At 43.3% G+C, this 27,955-nt stretch overlaps 1 protein-coding gene across 1 annotated transcript in view; it reads right to left on the bottom strand.

Moving 5' to 3' along the window:
• Positions 1–27,955, bottom strand: part of ARID3B (AT-rich interaction domain 3B) — a 58,430-nt gene that overhangs the window by 29,667 nt on the left and 808 nt on the right. Inside the window, exons 2-3 of the mRNA XM_084816890.1 lie at positions 21,639–22,276; positions 538–609 (exon numbers count right to left, since the gene is read on the bottom strand). Coding sequence (XP_084673016.1) covers positions 538–609; positions 21,639–22,196 — 630 coding nt within the window. The 5' untranslated portion in view covers positions 22,197–22,276. The remainder of the gene's footprint in view (positions 1–537; positions 610–21,638; positions 22,277–27,955) is intronic.

Genomic DNA, 27,955 nt, shown 5'->3' with positions numbered 1-27,955 from the left:
GGTACCGCTTGAGGACATTGACAAAGTGCTTGGACAGGTTTGTGCCACCATTTCTGCTTTGGACCCTTGCCACTCTTGGCTTATAAAAACTGGGAATAGATATATGTGTGTCTGTGTGCGCTCTCCGTTCATATGTTTCTATGTAAATGCTTTTTATAATGTATTTTTAAGGTTTTAATCTTTGTATACCACCCAGAGAGCTTCAGCTATTGGGTGGTATGGAAATGCAATGAATGAATGAATGAATGAATGAATGGAGAGAATTGTGTCCCCACCCCCATTTTTTACTGCATTGCACTGTTCGGATAAGGGATGGATCAGCCAAGGGTCTCAAGTCATCGTAGGACTGGAAGGATTCCATGTCTTCTGCTAAGGACCATTCATTTTGTCGTAGGCAGGCTCACCTTGCACTTTAAAAGAACAATAGGGATAGTATCTTGAAACTCCCTTCAAGCAAAATTTGTACAGTGAAAGCAACTCAAATGCTGTTTCCCACTAGGCTCAAATATACAATCAAACTGAAGTCATTGTACTGACCTTGGCAAAGTCTCGAGATACCTCTCTTCCTCTGCTGCCGTCAGCTTCTTCACTCCAGCTCAGGCTCCCATTCTAAAGGGTGGGGGATGAACAAAAACCAAAAGAGGCAGCGATTAAAAGGAGACAGCAGGTAAAACATGAATGGGCCAGTCATGATAGCGGTAGCTTTCAAGTGAAGAAACAGGAAATCCTCCTAATAGCTACAACTACATTCTAGCCAATGACGCTGACTCCCAGAACTAAAAGCTGGATCCAAAGGCACCCTTCTGATCATGGATGGGTTGTTTCCAACTTAGTGGAAGAGTGTTGTGTGAGAAGAAAAGCAATCCCACAACCAGAGTTTTTCCGTTTGCTAACACTCTTGTGCAAGATTCTGCACAAACTCTTACCAAGGTCTTTTTAATGGCCCACTACAGTTTATACAGTACAGTCTGTATTTTCCTTAATTCGTTTTTCTCATACTGTAAAGCAATCCCCCAAGACACTGAGGCACTGCACTGAGGGAAGTCTCGCTCTAGTAACGAGAGAGAATCTAGTTCCTGCATAAGCATTCATGGAACAACACTAAGACATTTTCTCCTCCCGCTCACTATTCCTCATATCCAAGTCATAACCTGGAACCCAGCAAGGTCCACATTATGGGAGTAGAAGTGACTATATGCAATGTTTAACATGTTCCTGCTTCTGTGATATGTAAACCATGAATCTCATGGGATTAAAGTGTGGTTGTTCTCCCACTAGGATCTCCTCCCACTGGGATCCATTTCACTTAGAAATTCATCATCCCAAGGGTTTGCCAGATCAGGAGGAAATGGCAGAGTAACATTTGCTTCGAATGGTTGTGGGAATGGAAGGATAAATCCTGCAGCCATCTGAACTGCAAACATCACAGTGTAAAGGTAGCCTGGGCAACAGACAAAAAGCCAACTGAGTGAGGTCAAACATCACCGGCTGGTTCAGATCACCCGCCCACCATCTGGTGGTGAGCACACGGGATCTTAAATCAGATAAAAAGCCACTGAATTCATGAAAAGATTTACAAACAAAAACAGTTTTTAATTAGAGCCACTTTAATGTCTACAGTCTTAGTGTCATCTGGTAGTGACATATACACTGAATTACCAAGATGAATAGCCCCTGTCAGAGTCAGGCAAAGCCACATTCCCCTTTTCGAAACAGCAGCAGGCTGCCCTAATGCCTGATTTAGTTTGAGCCAGTAATTCCTGCTGGAAAGTCAATTATCCGTGAGCCCCATCAGCTGAAAGATGTTTAATGGAGGATTATTGCCACTTCTGTTATGTCAGCTGTTTATTAAAGCAGTCAGTTTCCCCAGCCCTTCTTTAGGAAGAGCTCTGAAAACAAGCTTTGTTCACAGGTGGACTCACCCAGGTGTCCTTCTTGTAGAAATCATGCATGCCACTCCCCCCTCCCCTTACAAAATTAGTCAACTGACTCCCCTAAAGTACCAATAGGTTGGTAGTTCACAACCGGTATCACCCTGTGAAAACAATTTGACACACATGCAACAGTCAGACAAAACTGAGTGTTTCCCACAGAGAAAAAGCAACAAGCTTACCTTGAAATCTGCCCTCTTTTCACAGCCTGTCTGTCACTGCCTTGGCTTTCTACCAAGGTGAAATAGTGGCGGAGGGGTGAAACAGATGCAAAAAGGTGACTCAGGGGGTACAGCCAATTACCTACTATATCCCACTGGGATAACCAGCCCTGCATATACAACCGAGTTACTACAGATTAAGGACTTTACACATAAACAACTGGCCAGAGATGCATAAAGACATGGTCAAAGGCAGCCAATGAATGCGTGTCTTTTACAGGAAAGGAATACTGAGGCTATGAGATAAGTGATTAACAAAGGACCAGCCATGGCAGAAGTTTCTGTTTGTTTGTTTTTTACACTTGTAATTTTTCTTCCTCTTATCAAACAAATAGGGAATCAGAAGAAGCACGTGTTTATCTCCAGCAAACCACCCAGAGATCCAACAGTAGTTCCCACTCTACCATCTGCCCACCCTGCTCTTTGGGATTGCGAACAAGGATGAACGCATGTTGACTGCAAATGTAAAGATGGTTTTGTGCTATGAAGAATGGATTAAATCTCTCACCAGATTTCAAAACTTTTTGGTTCTTCGGTTTTGTTTTTCAGTGTGTGTTATGTTTTTAGATCTTTCCTTTTTCTGGTTTTACTCTGGTTTTATTTTGTTTTGAACTTTTAAAGGTTTTATGTGATGTTTTATCATGTATTTTAGGGTTTTAATTCTTGTGAACTGCCCAGAGAGCGTGGACTATTGGGCAATAAAGAAATGTAATAAATAAATAATAAAGGGTGCAATCCCATGGGGGTAGGCGGCCACCTCCGAACTGCAGGAGAAGCAGAGGGGATCATTCCCTCCATGCTTCTCCTATCCTGCATTTGTGGCTAGACAGCTGATTTTGGCTGTCTAGCAGCAGGAAGGCGGGGGAGGGGAGGAGGCTGCCAGGATGACACATAGGCTGTGTCGTACCGGCATTTCCGCCTTCCCCGTCCCGGAATGCTCCATTTTGCCCGCTCCACGCTCCTCTTCCGAGCGCGGGGCTGTTCCACGCTGCCTGCAAGGCAGCTTGGAAGGGTGGGGGAAGGTCAGGTCTCCAGGAACCAACCTCTGAGTGCGGGCTCCAAAGTCGATTCCCAGAAAACCACATATCCTATGGCCGTCTAGCCACTAACTAGCAGCCATAGGATTGCTCCCTAAAACTGGCAACTCCACTGCCTCGTCAGGATATCCAGCACAGTGGTTCTTGGAATCACACCTCTGGTGCCGAACTCCCAATTCGTTCTCCGTTGTTCTTTGGGAATCAGCCTTAGCTGCATGTGGAAGAGTAGAGTATAAACTGTCATAATAAAATAAATTCTGCAGAAATGCAGGAAAGCAGCAGAACTCTGCTTCTTACAAAGCTCAGTGATCATTAAAATGTATCTCTGGCACTTATGGGTTGCAAAGAGAAGCTTGAAATTGGTGAATTTATAGACACCTGAGTTGTGGATGAGAATGATTTTGGGCAGGGTGGATTAAAAATCAAAACCATCATTCTCTTAAAAGAGGAATGGGGCACATGTGGCCCTCCAGCTGTTGTTGGACTGCAACTCCCATCATCCCTCACCACTAGGCATGGTGGCTAGGGTTGTTCAAAGTTGCAATCCAACAACATCTGGAGGGCCACACATCCCCTTATATATACTGTTTTAAAATACAAATAATCCCATTTTTAAAGAAGTGTCAGTTATATTCAATGTTGCTTTTAAAAAAAAATATCCTGGTTTAAAAGAAAACATGCTTGCATTAAGTTCTGATTAGTGCAGAATTTCTCTCTCAAAATCAAATTCATGAGCATCTCTCAGACACACTGAATTAAAGTTTGATTTTCTGGCCAAAGGGGGAAATATTTGTCTTCTATTACAGATAAGATGCAATGGGCCATGCACACTATTAAGGCAGCAAATTACAAATGTTTATGATTCAAACTGACAGCATGGATATGTTTCTTATTGAATGCTATTGCTCAATAATTACTGTCTTGCTTCTGGAACATTCTGTGTACTCAGCCCAGAATCCAGCACATCTAACTCTGTACTAAATTGCCCCTTGTCCAAGTAAGTGATTTTGCTTAGTGTACTTTTGCTTAGTGTCCGAAAGCCAAGCAGAACATATTAATATTACAACTGCCGCAGCGTAGCTAACTGCGCAGTGCAAAAGGCATGTGGGTTGCAGGGTCAGAGCTTTTGGATCCTGCTCCTAGGCTGTATAAAGGCTCTATTTCATTACAAGCCACTATATTTGAAGTGTGACAGCAACTAGTTAGCGTATACTCTTGTTCAGGAAATTCATGAAACACAAAAATGGAAAACTTCCTTGACAACATTTAAACCAGGGGTGGTGAACCTCCCTCAGCCCAATGGCCAAATGCAGTTTCAGAGAAGCTCTTGGGGACCACATTCTGTTTGTGGCCGGGCTGAAGGCAACGGGGTGGGAACCAAAAATACAAAAAATACTAGCATATTTTACAGTCAGGGCCAGAAATATTGGAACAAGGATAACAGTTTTGGCAGTTGGCCTCTGGACACCACCACATTGAAGTTGAAAGGAAACACACCCAGATGGGAGCGAAGTCAGAACTTTCAGCTGTAATTCAAGGGGTTTGACAAAAGCGGGGCACTATTCAGGAAGGACAGCCAGTGGAATACCCCCCCCCCCCAATCGTTGGTGGCTCATAAGTAATGGAACAAACCAACACCATTTCAAACTTAAGGATCGCCTTGAATACCTGGATGAAAATACTTTGCAGTCAATGACTGCCTGAAGTCTGGAACCCATGGACATGACCACATGCTGAGTTTCCTCCCTCAAGATGCTTTGCCAGGCCTTTACTGCAGCTGCCTTCAGCTGCTGCTTGTTTGTGGGTCTTTCTGCCTTCAGTCTTGTCTTCAGTAAGTGAAAAGCATGCTCTATTGGGTTGAGATCATGTGACTGACCTGGCCATTGAAGAACAGCCCACTTCTTTGCCTTGAGAAACTCTTGGGTAGCTTTTGCTGTATGTTTTGTATGTTCATCTGCAATATGACGCAGCGTCCTATCAGTTTGGCAGCATTCGGTTGAATCTGAGCAGAACGTATAGCCCTATACACCTCAGAATTCATCCTGCTGCTTTTATCAGCAGTCAGGTCATCAATAAACACCAGTGACCCGGTTCCATTGGCAGCCATACATGCCCATGCCATAACACTGCCTCCACCATGTTTGACAGATGATGTGGTATGCTTTGGATCATGAGCTGTTCCTTTCCTTCTCCATACTTTTCTCTTCCCATCATTCTGGCACAAGTTCATCTTGGTCTCATGAGTCCAAAGAATCTCATTCCAGAATTGGGCAGGTTTTTTTAGGTGTTTGCTGGCAAAGGCTAATCTGGCCTTTCTGTTCTTGAGCATTACCAGTGGTCTGCACCTTGTTGTGAAGCCTCTGCATTTACATTCATAAAGCCATCTCTTGACTGTAGATGTTGACAATGACATGCCTACCTCCACAAGAGCGTTCTTGACCTGGCTAGATGTTGTGAAAGGGTTCCTCTTCAGCATGAGCAGAATTCTGCGGTCAACCACTTTAGTGGTCTTCCATAGTCTTCCAGGCCTTCTGCTGTTGCTGAGCTTGCCAGTTAATTCCTTCTTTTTCAGGATGTTCCAAACTGTGGTATTGGCCACTCCCACTGTTTTTGCTGTCTCTCTGACGGATTTATTTTGTTTCCTCAGCCTAATGATGGCCTCCTTCACTCACATGGACACTTCTTTGGACCTCATGTTGGAAGTTCCAGGGAACAGCTACCAAATGCAAATGTAACACTCAGAACCACCTCCAGGCCTTTCATCTACTTGATTGGTCATGGGGTACCCAGGAAACAGGCCACACCTGGCCATGCAGCTGCTTGTCAGCCATTCATTCCATTACTTTGAGCCACCAACAATGGGGAGTGTGTATGCCACTGGCTGTCCTTCCTGAATGGTTAGTGCCCCACTTTTGTCAAACCCCTTGAATTACAGCTGAGAGTCCTAACTTCGCTCCCATCTGGGTGTGTTTCCTTTCAATTTCAATGTGGTGGTGTACAGAGGCCAATTGCCAAAACTCCAATATTTCTGGCCCTGACTGTAGCTTAAAGCTGTCGCTGTCAGTAATAAAGCTTTAGGAGGACCATTTCAATCCTTTAGAATGGGAAAAAACTAAACAAAAGCCAGGAAACCACCCAATGATCAGTGCATGGAAGAAAGGGGATGGGGTCAGGGGAAAGGACAGGCCATCTGGGGAACCTTGGAAAGCCAGATGTGGGCCTCAGGTCTGAGGTTCCCCACCCATGATTTAAATCAATCTAGCCTGACCTCCAATGGTGGTTGCAGGGTGGGGTTCAGGGCAGGGGGGAGGATTCAGGGCAGGACATAGCCACTTACTCTGTCCTATGACTGGCAGAAGGGAAAAATGTGTGAACTATTAAAAAACAACATCACAGAATTATACAGAGAGAAAGGTCAGGCAAATCTGCTTCATTTACCTGTTACATAATCCATTTCTTCAAGCTGAAGAATTAGCAATACTCTGGTACATCACTGATGATAATGATAATACACAAAGTACACACAGCCTTGGCATCAGCCAAGAGGTCACTCATCCCATCTCTGCAGCCTCTGGACTTCCTCTCCCAAGTGGTTTCCTTTTAGTCACTCTAGCAGCCATTTTCCCTGCCTCAAGCAACTAAGCAGGTATCTAAACTCCTGTTTGGTCCTCTACATCTTGATCCTGGCTTGTCTTTATTCCCATCTCATCTCTGTTCCCAAGCAAGCTTTTATTTGCTCTAGACACTGTTCGTGCACATTTACCTGAATAAATTACTGAGTATGGAATATGCTATTTTCAGTTGTGTTTTAGATCGACATTAGCAAGAAATTACAACAGATTTATAAGATGGATGGGTGGAGGGAAACGCTGGATCCTTGCATTCACCTGAAATCTCTAACAGAATGATATTACAGATAAGGATTCGGAAATGTTTTGCTCTAGAGAGAGAGGGGCAGGGGAGGCAGTTTTAGACCTTCAGGGCATCCCAAGAACCTGTTGGCAACATTCCCCTCCATCTCCGTCCCACAAACACACCTTCTAAGGTTAGCTAGCTATCAAAGCACGCCAGGGAGCAGCTCCTCCCCAGAGATTGCAAGCCTGACTTTACAGAAGCAATTAGAGCTGCAGCTATTTTAGGATTACTCCCTAGCCACCTGGAACATCTTATTAGAGTGGAATTCAGATGTCCAAAACAATTTCAGTTTCCCCACCAACTCCACCCCCTTTTGCAAAAGCCAGTTAACCCTTTCTTCAAGGGCAGAAACAGAAATTCCTAACACAATCCTAACACTTTTTTTTTCATTTTGATTTCTTCAGAAGCAAAGTTGCAAATTATTCAAGGAACCCTTCCATGGAGCTCTGAACCAATGCTCATCATAAAGAAGAACCTTCCCTGTGTTTATACACTTTGTACTCTGCCTATGTGAAACCCCAGTCATATCAGTATCTTTTTAAAGGTTGACTTTGACAGATGGCATAGTAGCATCCAAGATGAAAGTCCAGTGGTGCCTTCATTCTGGAGGAACAAATCAAGGCCCAAAGGCCTTTATCACCGTTACTGCAATATTTGCTGCTGCAAACATTATAAATTGATGCAACAGGACAGAGGAATAAAGAAAAGAGACACTTTCAAGAAGGATTGGCAAAAATATATAGACTGTATGAAAAATGAGTCAAATGGAACAACCTTGGTGGAAACCTATAGAAATCCATGGGACTCATGAAAAGAAGACAACGACAATAAAGGAATGAAACAGGATGAATTAATATATTATCCTGGAAAAGAAATAGAAAAGGGAGAAGAAGAATCCTGAAACTCTTTGAACTGGGGGGAGAGATTGGGGAGGGATTTTAATAATAATATTAATGTGGGGTATTGTTTGTAATTTCTTTTGAAAAAATAAAATTTAAAAAATGATGCAACAGGAGAGTAAAATCTGGAATAAGGTCTGTGCAATTCTAAAAAAGGATCTCAAAATGGCTACTGCCTTAAAGTTTTAGTTTTCTACTGATGATCCCCAGAACTGCTTCCTTCCATACACCTTCTCTATGGAACACTTTGGTCCCTATTATTACAGTTAGTTTTATCTGTTTGTCATTCTCTCCTGCCCCAAACTGAAGATTTGGGACAAATCACAACCTTCTGAAAACCAAAAGCATAAAAATAACTCTAACTAGAAAGTCATCCAAATAAAAAAAAAAGTACAAAACCCAAATTTAAACTTGTAACGACAACCTCCACACCAGGTTAGCCACAGCCATCAAATGCCAGGTAATTAATATTTGTACATCATTTCAAGAAGAACCTCAATCCTACAGGGAAGGGATTCCAGAGCTAGTGGGTCTTCATTTCAACAGCACTCATGCATAAGAATGTAAGAAGAGCCCTGCTGGCTTACACCAAAGGACCATCTAGTCCAGCATTCTGCTCCCATAGTGGCCAGATGCCCACAGGAAGCCCACAAGCAGGACATGGGTGCAATAACACCCTCCCACTCGTGTATCCCAGGAACTGGCATTTATAGGCATACTGCCTCTGATACAAGAAGTAATATATAGCAATCATGGCTAGTGGCCATTGGTAGCCTTATCCTCCATAAACTGGTCTAGTCCTTTTTAGCTGTCCAGATTGATGGCTGTCTCTACATTTTGTGGTAGCAAATTGCACAGCTTAACTATGTTCTGTGTGAATAACTACCTTCATTTTATCTGTTCTTAACCTCCTACCAATCAGCTTCATTGGATGGCCTCAGGTTCCAGTATTAGAGAGGAAGAAAAACTTATCCTTATCCACTTTGTCCACACCATGTATAGTTTTACACATCTCTATCAGGTCCCCGCATTACTTGTCTTCTTTCTAAGCTAAAAATCTCCAGATGTCATAATCTTGCTTCACAGGAAAATTGCTTCAGCCCCATGATCATTTCTGTGGACCTTGTCTGCACCTTTTCCCAGCTCTACAGCTGGAAAACCTCCTGGTGGGTCATGGTCTTTGCACACAGAAACAATAGGAAGAGGAACACTCGATCAATCTTCAGAGAATACCTGGCAAAGCGAGGGAGGTTATTTCAGATACTGGCTTACTTGTTGTTGTTGTTTTATATAATCACTTCAGGAGCTCAATGCAGTGCATGTAAAGCCACTTAATATTAATATGAAGTGCCCAAACTATTTATGGCTGTAAAAGTCAAAAGCAGTAACTTAACAGTGGGAGTAGAAAAGCAGAAAGCCACTGCCATTGCTTGAGATGGTGAAATGCAGCCTTCCCCAACTTAGCACCTTCCAGTTGTGTTGGACTACAACATCCATGCTGGCCAGAGAGGATGAGGGGAGTCATAGTTCAACATATCTGGAGGGCACCAGGCTCAGGAAGGCTGGTGTAACATGTATCAACCACTCAAGAGGTGGGCCACTGCATTCAGGAGAGGCTATGACTAGTCTTCAAAGACAGCATCACATACAGTCTGCTACTGTCATCTAGCCTCAAGGCTAATGCGGTACAAATCACAACTGCTAAGCCTAGATCTGGTAGAAAGACGAATGCCTCCTTATCAGTCTGAATTGGTGAGAATTGTTCCTAACCACCTCTAAGGTGGTCCAGGAACAACAGCCAATGCAAGACAAATCCAGCATTGCAAATTTGTGTGATATAAGAGACTCAGCCCTATCTGATGCCTCTCCCAATAGCAGGCTACATGGCTGCCCAGCTTCATTATTTTAGCCCTTGTTTCTTTGTAGGCCCCTGGCCTTTTCTACTATACAACAAACTTTATCAGGATTTTCAAGCCTTACTGTTTTCTTAAGTGGTGTTTTTTCCAACAATGAACACCCATCTTAAGATAAGGCAATGTTGTCCAAGGAACCATTTTGACTTCATTACACAGGCTTTGCCACACACTGAGTTAAGGGGTGGGGTGGGGGGAGAGAAGTGAATTGAGGATTATTGGAGAATCAACAGAAATTCCTTCTGTGGGTGGAGATGAGCCATCGGAAGTGAACCAGATGCTGTTAAAAAGGGGAAAAAAACTGTTGTAGTACAAAACTCTGATAAGATCAGGATTACTACCCTGTACTGGAAGCTCTCAAGCACTCTGAAAGAAGAGTAGCAATTATCTATCTCACACACACCTTATGCTGCCTGTTACATTTTGTAAGAGCAGAAAAATAAGCCCACCCCTTCTTACTGGTACAAGAGCTCACTCGGTTTGAAATCTGCAGCTTTCTAAATCCTTGAGAAGCATGTATCTGATCAAGGTTAAGGGTGAGAAATAGGAAACACACTACATTCTGAACACGTACTTAACCTGTTCCCTCTTTTCATTAGGCTTCTTTAACAACTTCTGTGAGTTTTGCAGCTGCTCAAGTCCTCCAACCCAAAGAGCATTCGTCCAAACAATGGAAGGGGAAACCACCAGCTAACTTGATGTCTCCACCACTGCTCATCACATGATTCCTTCCCCTACTCACCTTTCCCACATGCTCCTCGCTTTGCACAGCACTTCACGCTATAGTCCTCACATAAGAGCCTACTTGATTGTAAAGCCTTTCAGTTGAGGCTCTGCTTCAAGTGCCTCTGCCTTCAGAGGGAAGGTGAGAGGTTAGAGGGAAGAGGGCCTTCTTTGTGATGGTATCTCATTTGTGGAACTTCCTCTCCACATCTATCTGCCAGGCACCCAATTTACTAACATTTAGGCCCTAGGCAAAAATGGTCCTTTTTGCATGGGCTCTCAGTGGCAAAAGAATAACATTTTTATATGCTGCTTCCTGCTTGACTGTGTTTTATGTGGTTGCGAAGTCTGGGAGCTTCTACTTTATTGTAGATCATTTGGTTTTACATGAATATTGTTTTAAACGAAGAATTCAAAGCTACTTTGAGGTTGAAGGTCAAAAGGCAGGGTAAAAATACCTACATTTATAAAAGGCTCTCCCATCCGTCTTAGACTTTCATTACTACTAAATCAGTATCCTACTAATAATACTGCAGACAATGCTTTTGCTTTTTTGCAAGTGCTTTACAATTCTTATTGTCTTTTGCCCTCACAACCACCCTGCGAGACTGATTGCCATTATTCCCATTTTACAGATCTGACCCTGAGATGGACTGAGGCCACAGAAAGGCAGAGATGGGACTAGGACTTGACTTGGGAGATCTTGATTCAGTTCTATAGCCACATTGACTCTATAGGTCTACACACACTTTGATCTCTCTTTCTTTTCCTCCTCCTATCCCACTACATATAATCAGTCTAGTTCTTCCCTTTCTGCCACGCTGATCTATGCCTGAAAAACTTCATCCGCTCCCCACATTCAAGCCACTTCCAAATTATCCTGAAACACACATTGGTTCAGCACAATCTTTTGAGAAAAAATATATAGCAGAAGAAATAGCTCCCTTCAGCATGTGTGATCCTCTCCCTCTATCTTATTGGCTTAAGAGCTGAATGGTCCATTCAGAAATATCATGGATTTAATGGCAGACAAAATTAATGCCCACCATTAGATTTGAATAGAAACAAAATGAATAGGAGGACCCTGTAATTTGATGTTTTCCCCAATAAGAAATGATCTGAGATTTTAACAGTAATGCAGTAATTTGGAACAACAATGCAGTAAGTTGAAAAGATGATAATTGACCTGGCTTGCACATCACACTAACCCATGGTTTATTTAATCCATGGCTAAACCATGGTTTGTTGCCCTACCCAGGATTTGTCTGGCAGTCAACCAAACCAACTGTGATTTATTTTCTTAAACCCTGGGTTGTTTGTTTCCCTCTCCCTCTGCCCACTCTCTCCCTGTATCCCCAAAAGACATGCAGCTGTAAACCATGGCATGTCCGTATATTCAAAAATTCAAGTCATGCTTTGGGTTCTAAACTATGGCTAGAAAAAACCATGGCTTGGTGTGCTGACTAAACTGAGCCACTGACAGGGCTAGAGAGCAGGTTTTCAGGTACAGGTTTGAGACAAGGGATACTACAGGCAGGAAGCAACGTTTGTCCTTCCCACAATGATGTCCCCAAATGCAACATTTCACTTCTTCCCGATAAGACTGCGTGTCAAACATTAGTTACAGGAAAGAACACAAATGGTGTGCTTAGGAACACTGTTGGGATGGATGGAAACCTACTCTCTGGCTGTGGGGGGCTCAGCCACTGAGAACTGAGCTGGCAGCTATATATATAGCCCAGTCTGTTCTTTGGTTAAACAAAGGGTGATGAAACATCACTAACTAGCATTACATACACACAAAGCAAAATGCCCATAATTATGGTGGACATGTGTGTGTGGATGGGCAGCGTTACTATATATTCACAATGAACAAAGTGCAGACACATATAGTGCCAACACAAAGACTGCGTTGAACCACTCAGCCAGCGTCCAAGGTGGAAGGCAAGTTTGGCCTTCATCGTAACCATCTCCCCACAAGTGCCAAGATTTAATTTTCCCCATAGCAATGCATGGCAACCATTTACTTAGAAAAGTCGCACCAAGTCCAAGAGGTCACCAGCATGGTTAATGAGCAGTGTCAATGAATCTGTTAGAGAAAAGAAAGCTTCCTTCAGAAAATGGAAGTCTTGCCCAAATGAGGAAAACAAAAGGGAGCACAAGCTTGCACAAATGGGGTGCAAGCAGACAATAAGAGCTGCAAAAAAGCAATTTGAGGAGGATATCCCTAACAACGTCAAGGCCAACAATAAGTAATTATTTCAATATATCAACTAGGGAGGCAGTGGGACTGCTGGATGACAGTGGAGTTAAAGGAGTATTAGGAGGATAAGGAGACTGTGGAGAAGCTGAATGAATTCTTTTTATCTGTCTTCACTGCAGAAAATATACAACAGATACCTGTGCCTGAACTGATGTTTTCAGGAAGGGTGTCTGAAGAACTGAGGCAAACAGTGAAGAAAGGTGAAGTTCTCAACCTTAATGACAAATTAAAAGTTAATTAATTACTAGGCCCAGATGTTATCTATCCTAGAGTTCTTAAGGAACTCAAATGCGAAATTGCTGATCTTCTAACAAAAATATGTAACATGTCTCTAAGACCAGACTCTGTACCAGAGGACTGGAGACTGCCCAATGTAACACCAATTTTAAAAAAGGGATTGAGGGAGAACCCAGGAAATTACAGGCCGGTCAGCTCTGTTCTGGGTAAATTGGTTGAAAGCATTATTAAAGATAAAATTAGTAAGCATATAGAAGGACAAGCCCTGCTGAAAAAGAATCAACGTGGCTTCCACAAAGATAAATCCTGTCTCACTAACCATTTACAGAGTTCTTTAAGAGTGTCAATAAACATGTGGACAGGGGTGATCTGGTAGACTCTGTTTACTTGGGTTTCCAAAAGGCTTGACTTAGTCCCTCAGCAAAGACCCCTGAGCAAACCTAGCAGTCCTAGAATAAGAGGAAAGGTCCTCTTATGGATCAGTAACTGGTTAAAGAGCAGAAAGGAGAGAGTAGGAATAAATGGTGAATTTTCCCAATGGAGGAATGTAAACACTGGGTTCCCACAGGGATCTGCACTGGGACCAATGCCTTTCAACTTATTCATAAATGATCTGGAATTAGGAGTGAGCAATGAAGTGGCCATGTTTGCTGATGACACCAAATTATGACACCAAATTAAAACAAAAAGGGATTGCAAGGAGCTCCAAAAGGCTCTCTCCAAACTGGGAGAATGGGCATTAAAATGGCAAATGCAGTTCATTGTAAGCAAGTGAGAAGTGAAGGGTGTTTGGCAAAAATATCCCAATTTCAAGTATAAGCGGATGGGATCTCAGCTAGCAGTGACTGACCAAAAAGAGATCTTGGGGTTGTGGTGGACAGCTTGATGAAAGTGTCAAACCAGAGTGTGGCTGCTGTGAAAAAGTCAAATTCCATGTTAGGCATAATTAGGAAAGGAACTGAAAATAAAACTGCCAATATAAGGCTATCAATGGCTACCAGTCCTACAATGCTACCTCCAGTATCAGACGCAGTACGCCTATGTACATCAGTTGCTGGGAAACATGGGTGGGAGGGTACTGTTGAACTCATGTCCTGCTTGTGGGTTTCTCATGGGCAGCTGCTTGGCCACTGTGTGAACAGAACGGTGGACTAGATGGCACTTTGGTCTGATCTAGCATGGTTCTTCTTATGTTCTTAATTAGGACAGAAAAAAGTGTGGTGGTACTTGAAGCACCATTGTAGTAGAGGCTAACTTTTACACCCTGCCCTAGAGACTTGAGTGATCCCAGCCACTGAGAACCAAGTTTGCTCCTATCAGCTTAGCTACGTCCTAGAATCTGTTTCTTGGCTACTGCATAGTGTGACGAAACATTGGGAACAGAGTAACAAGACAGGGGTCCCTGTCCTGAGGACATTACAATCCAAATGGACTTAAAGAGCAATCCAATGTCCTTGGGAGAGTGTCCCTGGGACCACAGGATTCCCCCTAGACACTCTAACAACCTTGGGAGGAGGAACCTAACAGCAGGCTCTTCCTCGTCCCTGGCTCCTCGCAGTTGCTCTTCCAAAGTTGCAACAGCGACCTTGGAGGAGCTCAGGCAGGACAAAAAGGGGATGGAATGGTGGGCAGGGAGAGAAAAGGAGAGGCCATAGGATCCTCTGTCAGCACCCACCACCAACACGTCAGCTAGATGGGCTGAGAGGCCCGTCTAAGTGAATTTAGTGGGTGGGCTTTAAGGAGGAACAGGAGGTGCTATTACTACCATCATTCCTCCTGCCCTGCTTGACTCTTGCCAGAAGGGCTTTGGACAGATGGAGGGCTCTGATCTTGGAGCCCTCCATCTATCAGGAGCGCAATCCATAGGATTGTGCTCGTAAGATATCAAGAAGAAAATAAATAAATATTCCAATGCATGTTAGAGAATATTTTGTCAAGAACTGCCTACAAATCCTCAAACTTTCTCCACCAATCATGAAAACTGGTTGAAAGCATTATTAAAGATAATGTGTGTGCGTGTGTGTGTGTGTTGGTTTGATATGTCAGAGATTTTATATTCAAGGCAGAGATGTTTTGGATTCCAAATTACTCAGCAGCATCTAAATTTGGCATGTGCAAAGCTTTAAAAAAAAACATACCACATCACATGCACTACCCTGAGTGCAAGCTTGGTTTGCATTACTTCACTTTTGACCACAACGTATGGAGCACTCAGTATCCAGTCAACCACCCACAAACTAACATACCTAAGATAACAATTATTTGAAAATCTTGCTACCGTTTCTACGTCATGAAGTCCTACAAATACACAAGTATTTCAATCCTGCAATTGGAAGGGTTATGTAGCTTACTGCTAAACGTTACCCCATGTGTAAAGAACTGGAGCAGAAGCACTCAAAATGAACTTGCTGCAGTTCTCTCTGCATAGTGCTTCTCCTCCCTGGTAACCCGAGAAGCTACTTAGCTATGCCTGCAACTAGACAGGGGACATATCTTGCCATCTGCAAGAAACGGCAGTAAAAGAATGCCCCTCCCTGCATAAAAAGTTTTCAGTTCTCCTCCAATCAATGATGGCCAGCCACAATACTCCTCACTACTGTAGCTGCTGTAGCTTTTGCCAATAGCGCCCAAATCGATTTGAGAAGTGTTAGGAGAGAAAAGGCTGAACGGCTCCCTTCACCTTTCTTTGGGGATTTGCCAGCCTCTTGACAAGCAGCCAACACTCCCTCCTCATTTTGTGCTGACAAGATTCTCACCGCCCCTATGTCATAAGCTGAGCCAGCTCTTTTGTCTGCAAGGGTGTTCTGCAATTATTTACTTGGCTGTGGGAGGCTGAATGGAACTCAAAGCGGCCAAGCATCAACACCCATCCTCCTTCTGAAAGTCCTCTTGGTAACAGAAAATCCTCAAGTTATCACTCAGTTGACTTCTCTGCAGTGGGATGGAGTCTTGAGTTTAAAAATGGGATGAAGAGGAAAACAGCAAAGTGATGCCAAGAACACCTTTTAGGTCCAGAACCCATCAATTTCAAGTGTAGAAGAGAGCACTTTTTAGATCAAAAGACCATTCTGGTCAATTTAAAAACCAATTTAAGTAGCACTTGCAAACAGACTATTTGACAGAACAACATTACCAAGAGGGATCAAAAGATCCCATTTCTCCCACCTGTATAGGTGTAGGAGTTTTTTGCGGGGAGGGAAGTCCAGGTAAAGGGAGCAAAATTCCCCTCCCCGACCCCTTGCAAGCTTTAGGAGTGACCACAAGAGGAGAGGATTCTTAGCCACCCCAACACAGTCCTGGCCTACATGTACAGAATATGGTAGAATCCTGAGGTGGATGAGTGAACTGGAACACTTCAGACTGTATGTGGGGGGAAGGGGGGATGAGATTTCTTAATGTCCCTTTGCACAGGAAAAATTATCTGCAAGAACTAGCATATCAACAGAAACATTCTAGCCCAACCCACCCTTTGCTGTTCTAGTGATCTACTTGCAAAGAGGTATTCATGTTTTCATACAGCTGAGGATTCACGGGAGGGTACTGTTGCACTCATGTCCTGCTTGTGGGTTTCCTGTAGGCAGCTCGTTGGCCACTGCGTCAACAGAATGCTGGACTAGATGGACCCTTGGTCTGATCCAGCATGGCTCTTCTATTGTTCTTATTAATTTCTTACTTAATTTCTTATATTTGTATACCGCCCAATAGTTCTTATTCAAAACTGTAACAAGTGGAACAGTTCATTTTACCATCTCAGGACTCCTCCACATCATTCTGTTGCATGGGTAAACCAGGCCCATACTCAGGTGAGCCAGGATAGATTAGCCAATTTTACTCAAAATTAGTGAAACAACCAGAGACCCAAGTTATCAATATTCAGCCATGAAAGAGCTCATGTTAAACTTCATACCACAGCTATCATTTCAGGATCTTAGAAAGGTATTTTGGTACCTGCGGTACCAAAATACATTTCCGTTCTCCTAACTGTATCAATGTTTCAGATATGCAAATAAAGTGAACACCTCCTCCCTTGGAAGAGAAACTGAATTTGCTATTGATATGGAACAAGGTTCATAATTTAAGTACTCGATAGATTGAGGGTGAAGACAGTCAAAACTATCTGCTCTTTATTCTCTTCTCTTTTCCATTTTCACAACTTTCATTAAAAAAAGGCACTGGTATATTCTATAAACCTATAACTTTTCAAAGTCTGCAGTTAGTGGTACACAAAACCAGTGCAAAGCTATCTGCCTAAAATCCACAGGCATCCTAAAACAATAGCTTCCAGAGGTATCAACACAAATAAGACCATTTCAGCCTCACAGCTGTGGAATTTGGCATTGCACCACAAAATGGATTTCTGCTCAGAGGTTGGGGCCTTGCAGGGTAGAGGGCTATTCATTCAATGCAAAATTGGAAGCCCTCTCAGAAGAAATTAAGGGCCTAGGTAAGTTCCGGTATGTGTGTGTGTAGAGGTTAATCACCTCTATATTACATAGAACTACACTGAGTATCCATCCTGTCTATTGGATTAAATACGAGAGGGATGCACTATTATGGAACTTCTTGAAACAAGTTAAATCTTCACAGTGAAACACCCCTGTCAATAACTTAAAAAAAAAAAAATCACCACCCTCAAGAAGTTCACAGGCTGGCTTTGACAGGTATATTTGGTAGATGGTTTACCCAGAAGAAATGGCTGCTTTGCATTTAAGTATACATGTACAGCCCAAGCTGTTGCCCAGGAAGACACAATAGGACTAAAAAAGCCCTTTACAGCCTACCACCTGGGTATCTAAAGGATCACCTCCTCCTGCATGAACCTGCCCAACAATTAAGATAATATTTGCAGTCCTTTCTCTAGGTCCCCTACCTTCTGAACTTAAAACAGGTGAGAGCTGGAGATAGGGACTTTTCAGTGGTGGCACCCCCAGTTATGGAATTCTCTCCCCAGGGACACTTGGCTGGCACATACCCTACTGAGTTTTAAGCACCAAGTGACAACGTTTTGTTTAAATTTGCTAGAGCTTTTACTGACTAACATTAAAGATTTTACTGCTGCTTTGGGGAAATTGAGTTTTTATTCTATTCCGTGCTGCCTTTTGGTCATGTTACTGTTGTGGTCTATTTGATTGTATTAATTATATTTTATATTGCTTTTATTTATTTTTTGTATTTGCCTTGGGAATTTTTCAAAATTGAAATTTGGTTTTAAAATGTCTCAGTAAAATGAAACCTTCAAAGAGTATAAAAGGCAAGTTCAGCTTCACCAGCCTATGGATCAGGCTACTAGACTGTAAGGAAAAGAAATACCAAACTCCTTTTCCATAAAGGTCACTCTGACGTCATTCCCAGAGCTGTTTATTCTCAGCATGGTCCTTTTCTTTTAAAGTCCCTCTTGACCTCCCCCCTGCCACCCCATAAACCCAAGATGGAGAAAGACTGAAGCTAACTTGCCAGATTGTATTCCCATCCTCCTTCCTTTGTCTGAACTTCAATTATGGTAACACTAATAAGGACTCAACCCTCAAAGCTTACTCTGCTTACTGCGGGCATGCTAATGTCAAAGGGCATTTTGCAGTCAAGTGGGATCTTTCCCTGGTGTGCCCCAAAGCAGTGTACATACACTGGGCCAATTTCCCAGATGCAGTGAAGATGCATAAAAGATCCTTGGAATGTAAAGGTATGTTTGAAGCATGCTGACACATTTTCAAGATGATCAAGTCACCACTCCCTGCAAAGCCCCCGCCCCCCATCCCACAAAGGACTGCGAAATAGCTGGCATACAGCAGCACCATGGGAAACAGATAGGAAAGGAAGCCAAGCCAAGACTAACATTTTTTGAAGTTAGTTATGGCTAACTGAAGTCCTATTCATTTCAATGGATCTAATCTATGTAGGACTGACATTGGACACTACCCATATAGTTTATCTGGGCGTTCCATAAACAACTACTGCCTTGCACAGCTTATAAGGAGCGTCCCCTTTGAAACACATGTCACAGTTACTATCAAGATAAGCTTAATGTTTTGCACTCTATGTGGGCTGCTTCAAAGATCATTAAATGCAGCTGCTAAAGTGCTGACCACTTTGAAGCGGGGTGCAGAACCTCAGGCCAAATCTGACCCACCAAGGTTCCACAGAATGCCCCACCCCGTTTCCCTCAACCACTGATTGTTGGGTGGTTTCCTGGGTTTTGTGCAGTTTTTTCCCCATTTTAAAAGGTTGAAATGACTTAGTCTTAGTCTAAGGCTTAGTTACTGAAATAAGCTGGTATTTTGACCACACCCCTTTGTTATTGGTCCCATTCCTTTTTGCCTTCAGCCACACCCACCACTGAAATGTAGGCCCTGAGGGCTTCTCCGAAATGTTACTTAGCACTCGGGCAGAAAATGGTTCTGCACCCCTGCTTTGAAGAATACTACTCCAGTTTCATATTGAATGTAATAGTCCGTTTCTGAGAAAAGCTGAAAGTGCTGGATATCACCTTTGAAGCCCTATGTGACTTGAGACTAGGATACTTTGAGTGCAATCCTATGCGTGTTTCAACAGAAAAAAGGTCCTATAACTCCCAGCATTCCCTAGCCAGCCATGGCTGGCTGGGGAATCCTGGAAGTTGTAGGACTTTTTTCTGTTGAAACACGCATAGGATTGCGCCTTAAAGGACCATCTCCTTCTGTACTATCCCACCTGACAAGTCAGCAGGAGAGACCCTCTTGCATATCCTGTCGCCATTCGAAGTACAGTTACTGCGAACACAGTAAAAGGCCTGGTCAGGTGAAGTGCTCAGACATAGAACTCCTTGTCTCAGGAAATCTCCTCTCTGTAAACTGAAGACCTTTTCCTTTTGGTTAGCCTTAGTGCTCTCTTCGATATGAGTGCTTTTGTTCTCTCTGGTGTTATGGTTTGCTTGATATCTGCTTTCTTTTTGTTTTGAGTTTTTATTTTTAAAAATTATTTGGTATGTATTGTTTTTAACTTGATGTAAGCCACCTTGAGCATTCTGTTTGAAGTGGAAAGGCATGGAAAAAATCCCATAACAAAAAACAAACCAAAGATGGTAGCAAAGCTTTGGCAGGAGACACCCAACATTCCTGCAGCTACTGTCTGTTCCTAACATTAAAGGCCAGGAATCTCTGGAACTTTTTAGGGCATGCTTATATCATATAGTTAGCACAGTGCCTCCACATTACACAAAGTTAACAGAGACAAAATTCACAGCACATTAGTTACAATGGCTGAGATCACACATCTTTGTCAGGGATTATTTATATCTAGTAGATTGTGACATTCCGAAGAGATATCATCCCGAAAGATTTCTGTACATCACAGCACAACTGAATTGTGCACGTTATCTGAGGAAGACCAATGGCCATGGGGAATATCCTGGCCCCTGTGATGAAGTCACCTACTTCACTATTTGCAGAGGTGTACACTGCATCACCAATTACTGCTGTTGGGAATGGTCACTTTTCTGCATACATTTCAGCTTTCCACAGAAATATCATAAGCTGGACCGCTTGCATTTCATGACCATTGGGGCCTCACTGTTTATAACATTTTCCTTCCCTATGGGGGTGTCCACACAAAGCAGACACTCTTGAGCAACAAGCATGCAGGAGATGAAGCCGAAATGCTGCCAACCGCCCCCATTCAAGATGGTTTGTGAATACACTGCACTCAGAGGCCCATTTACCACCGATTCGGTAGGTTGGATGAACTTCTGCCAATTGCATCACCCTGCATGTTTTTGAATTGCAACATCCAAAAGGCTCTTTGACCACAAAAGAGTTACACACAGCAGTGTGGAGAACAACTGTCCATTTCTCTCCAGCCAGCCACACCAAAGCTGCCAGTATTAACTGCAAACAGAAGGGAAGGGAGCAGGGGAGGCTTCTCAACACCTACATAAACATAAAACTCATCGTATTTCTCCTGTGCATTTCTCCTTCCTGAGCCCACTGTGGAACACAGGGACTGCCAAAGGCTTCCCTGCTGTTTTTGCTCCTGTAAAGGCTGCAAGGAAGCTGCATGAGGGCCTAGGATTTATTTTTCTTCTCCTTTTAGAACCAAAATTGCTCAAGTGGCTGGACTACATTAGATTTTGCTCCGGAACATAGGAAGCTGCCTTATACAGAGTCAGACCCTTCATCTATCTAACCCAGTACTGTCAACAATGACTGGCAGCGGCTCTTCAGGGTTTCAGGCAGGGATTTTTCCTGCCCTGCCTGGAGATGCCAGCAATTGAACCTGGGATCTTCTGCATGCAATGCAGGGGCTCTACCACTAAGCTACGGCCCTTCCTTTGCACTTCATAGCTAGCATGATTCTTTGGCCATTCCTACTATGTCACAGATAGCAACATTACTTGATCCATCTAAGACATTGGTTGACTAGCTCTAACGGTACCCTCAAGAAAAGTTCCCACCTCTAGGACCGCCAAGCTCAAACCCCCTCACATTAACAGTCAACCTTGGAGGGGGGAGAAACATTTTCACTGACCTGCTTGAGTTGCTCATCCAATCTCCAGGTCTGCCTCCCAGATGTGGAGCCAGAATATGGAAGGTTCATAGGCTCTTTACCCTGCTCATCCTTTCCCTGTTGTCCCCGCTGCACCCCTAGAACTGGCGGGGGGTTAGAGGAAGAAGCCACTCTTTGGTTGTGGGGGGCAACTTTGGAAGCATGAAAATACTTCAAAGCGGAACATGCATCTTTCCCAGTTCTTGGAGCATCATCCTCAAGATCACCATCTTCCAAATCCTCTTCTTCTTCTTCTTCCTCCTCTTCCTCCTCCTCCGAGTTCATACTGCTCTGATCAAATGTTCGGGCGGCCTCCAGCACAGGTGGGACTCTGGCTGAAGGACCAAGAACTGGGCCACCCGAAGCCTTGCCAGATGTGGCTGCAAGAGCAGCTTGCTGCACCGTCAGCTGTTGAGCATAATGCAGCTGGGTTTCTCTAATCTGCCTCTGTTGTCTCTCTCTGGAATCCATCTGCAGAGGGGCTTGCTGTTGTTGCTGCTGCTGCTTCTGCAGCTGTTCCACAACAGCCTCCAGCTTCATCCTGTCCTTAACATGGCTGTGATAAGAGGGGAGTTCTGCTGGACAAGACTCCAGCCAAAGCCTTCAGAGAGCAACAGAATCTGAAACACAAATATTGGTCTGTATAAATTTCTTTCAGCTTTCTTCCCTGCAGGACAAGAAGCAGAAAGCGAAGCTCATGTCCTCCCCGGAGTGGGAATCCATGGAAGTCTCAGATTCACACTTCTATTCAAATTCCAGATTTCTTTGCAAACTAGTTAACTTCTCATTTACCATCCTCCCCCCCCTCCCACACACAAAACAAAAAGCAGTATCTGAAATGGCTTCATCTGTGCAAAGGGAGCAGTCTTCTCCCATCTTGCCACATTTCTTAACATTTACTATTGTTAGACTCTCGATATTTTAGAGCATGCTATTTCCATCTATTTTTTTAACGAGACTCACAAATACTCAATACACAATTTCAAAACAAAAAATTAAAATTCAAGCAGTAAAAACCAGAACCAATACCCATTTTACTTCTCAGTGTTATATCCTGAATGAACTACACTAGAGGATTCTTTATTCAGAAGCTTATTTGCATGCAAAACAAATGTCCCACTTTGCTTACTATTTTACTATGTCCTGATCAGATTATTCAAGGATCATAGTGAAATCTGGAGTTTTGTGTGTATTCTACGGCAATCAGAATCCAGGCAGGAGCCACTCAGAATCAAAGAGTGACTGTTTATGCCCCTCTGTTCTGCCCCAGATTTCTCAGTGCACCCGATTATACTGACCATAGGCAGTGTGGTGCAGTAGTTAATGTGCAGACTGAGAACTGTGGAGACCCCGCTTTAAATCCCTACTCAACCAAGAAGCTCATTTGGTAACCCTGGTCCAGTCACCATCTTTCAACCTAACCTACTTCACACAGTTGTTGTGAGGATAAAATACAGAGGAGAAAGAACCACGTATGCCACCCTGTGCTCCTTGGAGGAAGGGTGAGATAAAATGTAATATATAAATCAGAATACCTCAGAACAATAATGGCAAGTCATCAGCCACAAATGTTTAGGTGTCAAGTCTGGATACTCCTAAAGAAAATCCCTGGGGCAAACTTCAAATATCTAGTAGTTTGTGCAACTAAACACTTAGGTTTTTTCCTCTCGTACACACACACACATACACACTCCCCTGCACCCCCCCCCCCTTTGGCAAGCTTCTGTCCAAGGGAGGCTGGTGGCTCCAATGTCAGTGGGGCAGTACATCCACTCTGGGTTTCAGTCAGAACTCAGGCTATAAGAGTTCTGACTGAAACCTGGAGCGGATGCACCACCCCATTGACATCGGAGCCACCAGCTTCCACTGCTTCTGTCTTTAATCGCAACACCCTTCACTGCCACAGCAACAGGCCCCTGACCAATACAACTTGAAAAGCGTAATGCCTGTGAAAAATGGGGAAGGGAGGCAGGAAAGAGAAGAGATTCACTAGGATTCAGCACTATCAATCAACACTGAAGCAACAACAGGGTGCCAAGAAAAAAGAGTTCCACTCTCCCTTAGCAACTGTTCCTTTATTAGTAAGACCTACTTTGTCATTTCAGACCCAGGGATATACCCTATCAACACAGTAGTAACCTGTGAATATCAGGTGGCTTACAAGATGTAACAAGAAAACTTGCAGTTGGCAATTATGAGATCAACTGTCCTCAAGGAAAGGTATCTTCTGATCCAGAATCAAGAAAGCAATTGTAGGTTTTAAAGGTAACAGTAGAATTGATGAGAGGTCTGTCTGCTATACAAGGATAAACAGAAGTTAGCCATGAAGTCCCCACCCCGCTAGAGTAACTGAGTCTAAGTACACATAGCTGAAACAGACACATATTCTTCCTCTGTTTATTCTTGCCTTCTAGAACACCTTATTTCATTCCCCTTCCTCTATTGTCTCCCTGTGCTGAATTTTAGTTTGTAAACAACTCAGGACATAGACCTGTCCTCTTGTACTTCAGAAAGTGCCAGGCATGTTGATGGCACTATATGAATAATAAATAAGTGATCTTTCTTGGGATGAATCACACACACAACTTTAGACAAGTAACACGTAGAGGGATGTTCATGAAAACAGAATTGTAATGTATAAAGAGAAGACAGAATGCAAACAGCAACTGGAAACAAGTTTCTGTCCATATTCAACCACCCCTCTACCTTCAACCAAGGTAGAAGAAACATTTTGTTTTATTGCCACTAGATTGCATGCTTAATTTTAGCCAAACATCCTCTCTCTAAAAGAACACAAGGAAGTTTTGCTAAATTGAACTGTGCAGTCTCAAGAGGCAATAAAACACCCCTCTCCTATTTTAGGAGGGACCAAACAACCAAAACAAAAGGAAGACTTTCCCGCGTCTCTCTCGAATGTTCTTCTAAGCAAGCGGTTTAATAAATTGAACTATCTGCTAGTTTTAAAGAAATACGATCACAGTATGATCTTTCCCTCAACCCCCATGCTCCCCAAAACAGTACTTTGCCTCAGGCTTTCAGTTAGATTAGAATGTCACAAACAATCCTCTAATGCCTGAACTAGTTAGTACTTGACACAGTGTTTATAAACTACAAGGGCAATATCCTTGTAACCACAAGCATTATCATACGTGGCACTAGTGCCCATACGGGTTTAGGATTTTACTACTGACTCCTTGATGTTTTTGAATATTTTCAGTGTTTAATACTGCATTATTTTGATACTTTTATTGCTGTATTTTTAAAAGTATATTTTATTTTTATGGTTATTTTGTTGTTGTTTTGGGGTGTTATGATTGTAGACTACCCCAAAGGCACTTGCCAGTTGGGCAGTATACAAACTAATAAATACATAAGTAAAACAGCTGCAACATGTAAAACCTTGTAGGTACCTAGCCCCACTTGGAACATGCTTAAAGAACATTACTGTGCAACGTCTATTGTGCCTCTGCTGTAGAAATCCACCAGAGAGCAAACAGGGAATATTTGCCATAGGTACAACACTATAATTCACAACTTGGTATTTTGTTGATGTGTCAGGTAAACACCTCAGGTGCAGGAACATACATTGTAGCCACTCTGGTTCCTGCAGGTCTCACCCAGGTCAGAAACAACTCTACTTGGCAGGTTCCAGCAAGACTGACGCATTGTTGCCGAATGTTGTAATTAGACATGAATGCAAAGCCCCACTAGCCTCCAGCGCCAAAGACAGGGACTTGAGCGAGGACAGCCACACCTTAAGTATTAATGCAATCATGAAAAGCCCATCAAAACAGTTTAATAATATTTCAGTCCTGAGAATGTTTTTCTCACCCTTTGTAGGACGCTTTTGTGCGTTCACTGTCAAATTATATTTGCTTTGCCATGCCTCTTGTTTCACTGACCAAACACAGGGCTATGCTGGATTGCTGTTCATTTGTGGACATGCAGCTTTATCTGAGTTTCAATCTTTGAACAGCATCCACAGTCTGATCTTAAGCATGCTTATATGTGAGCAAGTCCCACAGAGTTCAACAGGACTTGCTCCATAATATGTGTACCTCAGAATACAGCCTTAAAGGGGAAATAAAAGTCTCACTGTTGTATCCTTACTTCTTCAGAGCACACCACTATATCCTAAGGATCAAAAGCCAACCATGCAAATAACTAGAGCGCACGCCCTAAGATACTTGTAACTACTTCTGTTCAACTAGCCCCAAAACGTCATGAGAAAAACATACCAACATCCTTGTCCCTCCAAGTAATATTTCACAATAATGTATTATTTATTGATCCCCACCACTCGCATCCACCCTTCTAACACATAATCAAGGTGGACAGTAATAATGAATAAAAAATCTCACAAAATAATCCACAACCCATCTACAACCAATCATTTTTAAAAGACAAAAAGCAACAACATACAATCAAAACAATACCAATGATCTCACATTAGACTAAAGCAACATCGGAAAAAGCCTGTTCGAATAAAACAGTCATTGCTGTCTGCAGAACAGTGAGCAACCGACGGGCTAGGTATATTTCATATAGAAAGCTTCTCAGATTTCAGGTACCATGAGAAAAAAGGTCCTCTTACTCGTACCCTTTTCTAGCAGCTTTGTCAATGGCCTACAAATTTTGCACAACCAGATCCCCCAACATTTACATCCCTACCCAATGTGACCTCCCATAGCTTCCTCTTGATCTGGCATCTCAGCATTCTGAACAGATATGTATACCCCCCAAAATTTTGCTGCACAAATCAATACCTGCACCCCAGTGCTAAAATTTCTTTTTAAGTGCCATGGCAATAGATGGAACAATTCCAAACGATATATGCTAATATCCCTAAATATCCTCTCATTCCATCACCTGTCATCCTAAACCAAGCCTCCCCAAACTTCCCAGCATAACCATTGCTCCCACAATAAACTGTAATGGCATTTGCTTTTTTAATGGAATCACATTAACCTCCTCCCTCCCAGAGCAAACACTTTGTCTATGCCTAATAATGACCCATACCCAGTTTCTTTTCCAGTCTTGTGTTCCCCATCAAAAAAATTAATAATCTCTGCATAACAATCTTATAGCTAAACTCTATATGACTACTCAGAAGTAAGTCTCACTGACCTCAAGGGAGCTTACTCTGAGCCTTAGGCTGCAAACCTATGTCTTACCTGTGAGTAAGCATCACCGAACACAAGGAGAATTACTTCTGAGGAAACACGCAAAAAATTACACTGTTACCCCATAGCTTTGTTTGGATGGAACAATAAATTATGGCAGCTTTCCTCAACCTGGTGCCCTCCAGATGTGTGAGACTACAACTCCCAGCATCTTCCAGGCAGCTTGGCTGGCTGGGGACTGCTGGGAGTTGTGGTCCATCACATGTGGAGGACATCTGGTTGGGGAAGGCTGCCCATAGGTTGTAATCCTAAGCACATGTATTGGAGTCAACCCCATTGACCTCAACAGGTCTGTTGTCCAAGTGGACGCACACAGGATTCCAGTGTTTGGCGAAAGTCGTAGGCACGTTTAATAACCAGAAAGTAAGCCCTGCTGAACTCAGTGCAGCTTGTTATTTATTTATTGCATTTATATCCTGCCTTTTTTCCACTTTCAAGGAACCCAAGGCACCTTACATTATCCTCCTCCTCTCCATTTTATCCTCACAACAACAACCCTGTGAGGCAGGTTGGGCTGAGAGTCTGTGACCGGCCCAAAGTCACCCAGTGAGCTGCCATGGCTGAGTGGGGACTAGAACCTGGATCTCCCGGCTCCCAGTCCAGCACTCTCACTACTACATCATGCTGGCTTACTTTTGAGTAAACCTGCACACAGCCCGACTAAGGACTAGGTCCCACTGGACACAGCAGGGCTTAAGCCTAAGTAAACCTGAACACAGTAGGTCCCCTTGGACACAGCGGGGCTTTCTGAGGAGTAAGCCCCCTTGGACACAGCAGGGCACGCTTCTGAGTAAACCTGCACGCCGCCTTACAGAGTGGCTCCCCTTGGACACAACGGGGCTTTCTCAGAAGTAAGCCCTCTTGGGACACCGCGGGGCTTACTCCTGAGTAAACCTGCACGCTGCCTTACTGAGGAGTGGCTCCCCTTGGACACAACGGGGCTTTCTCAGAAGTAAGCCCTCTTGGGACACCGCGGGGCTTACTCCTGAGTAAACCTGCACGCTGCCTTACTGAGGAGTGGCTCCCCTTGGACACAACGGGGCTTTCTCAGGAGTAAGCCCCCTTGGGACACCGCGGGGCTTACTCCTGAGTAAACCTGCACGCCGCCTTACTGAG

Source organism: Heloderma suspectum, chromosome 11 (assembly GCF_057233095.1).
Source record: "Heloderma suspectum isolate Gila_16-S chromosome 11, 16-S_ref, whole genome shotgun sequence".
Classification (NCBI taxonomy): Eukaryota; Metazoa; Chordata; class Lepidosauria; order Squamata; family Helodermatidae; genus Heloderma; species Heloderma suspectum.
The sequence above is the reverse complement of the archived record's forward strand: the minus strand, read 5'-3'. Positions and strand labels throughout refer to the sequence as shown.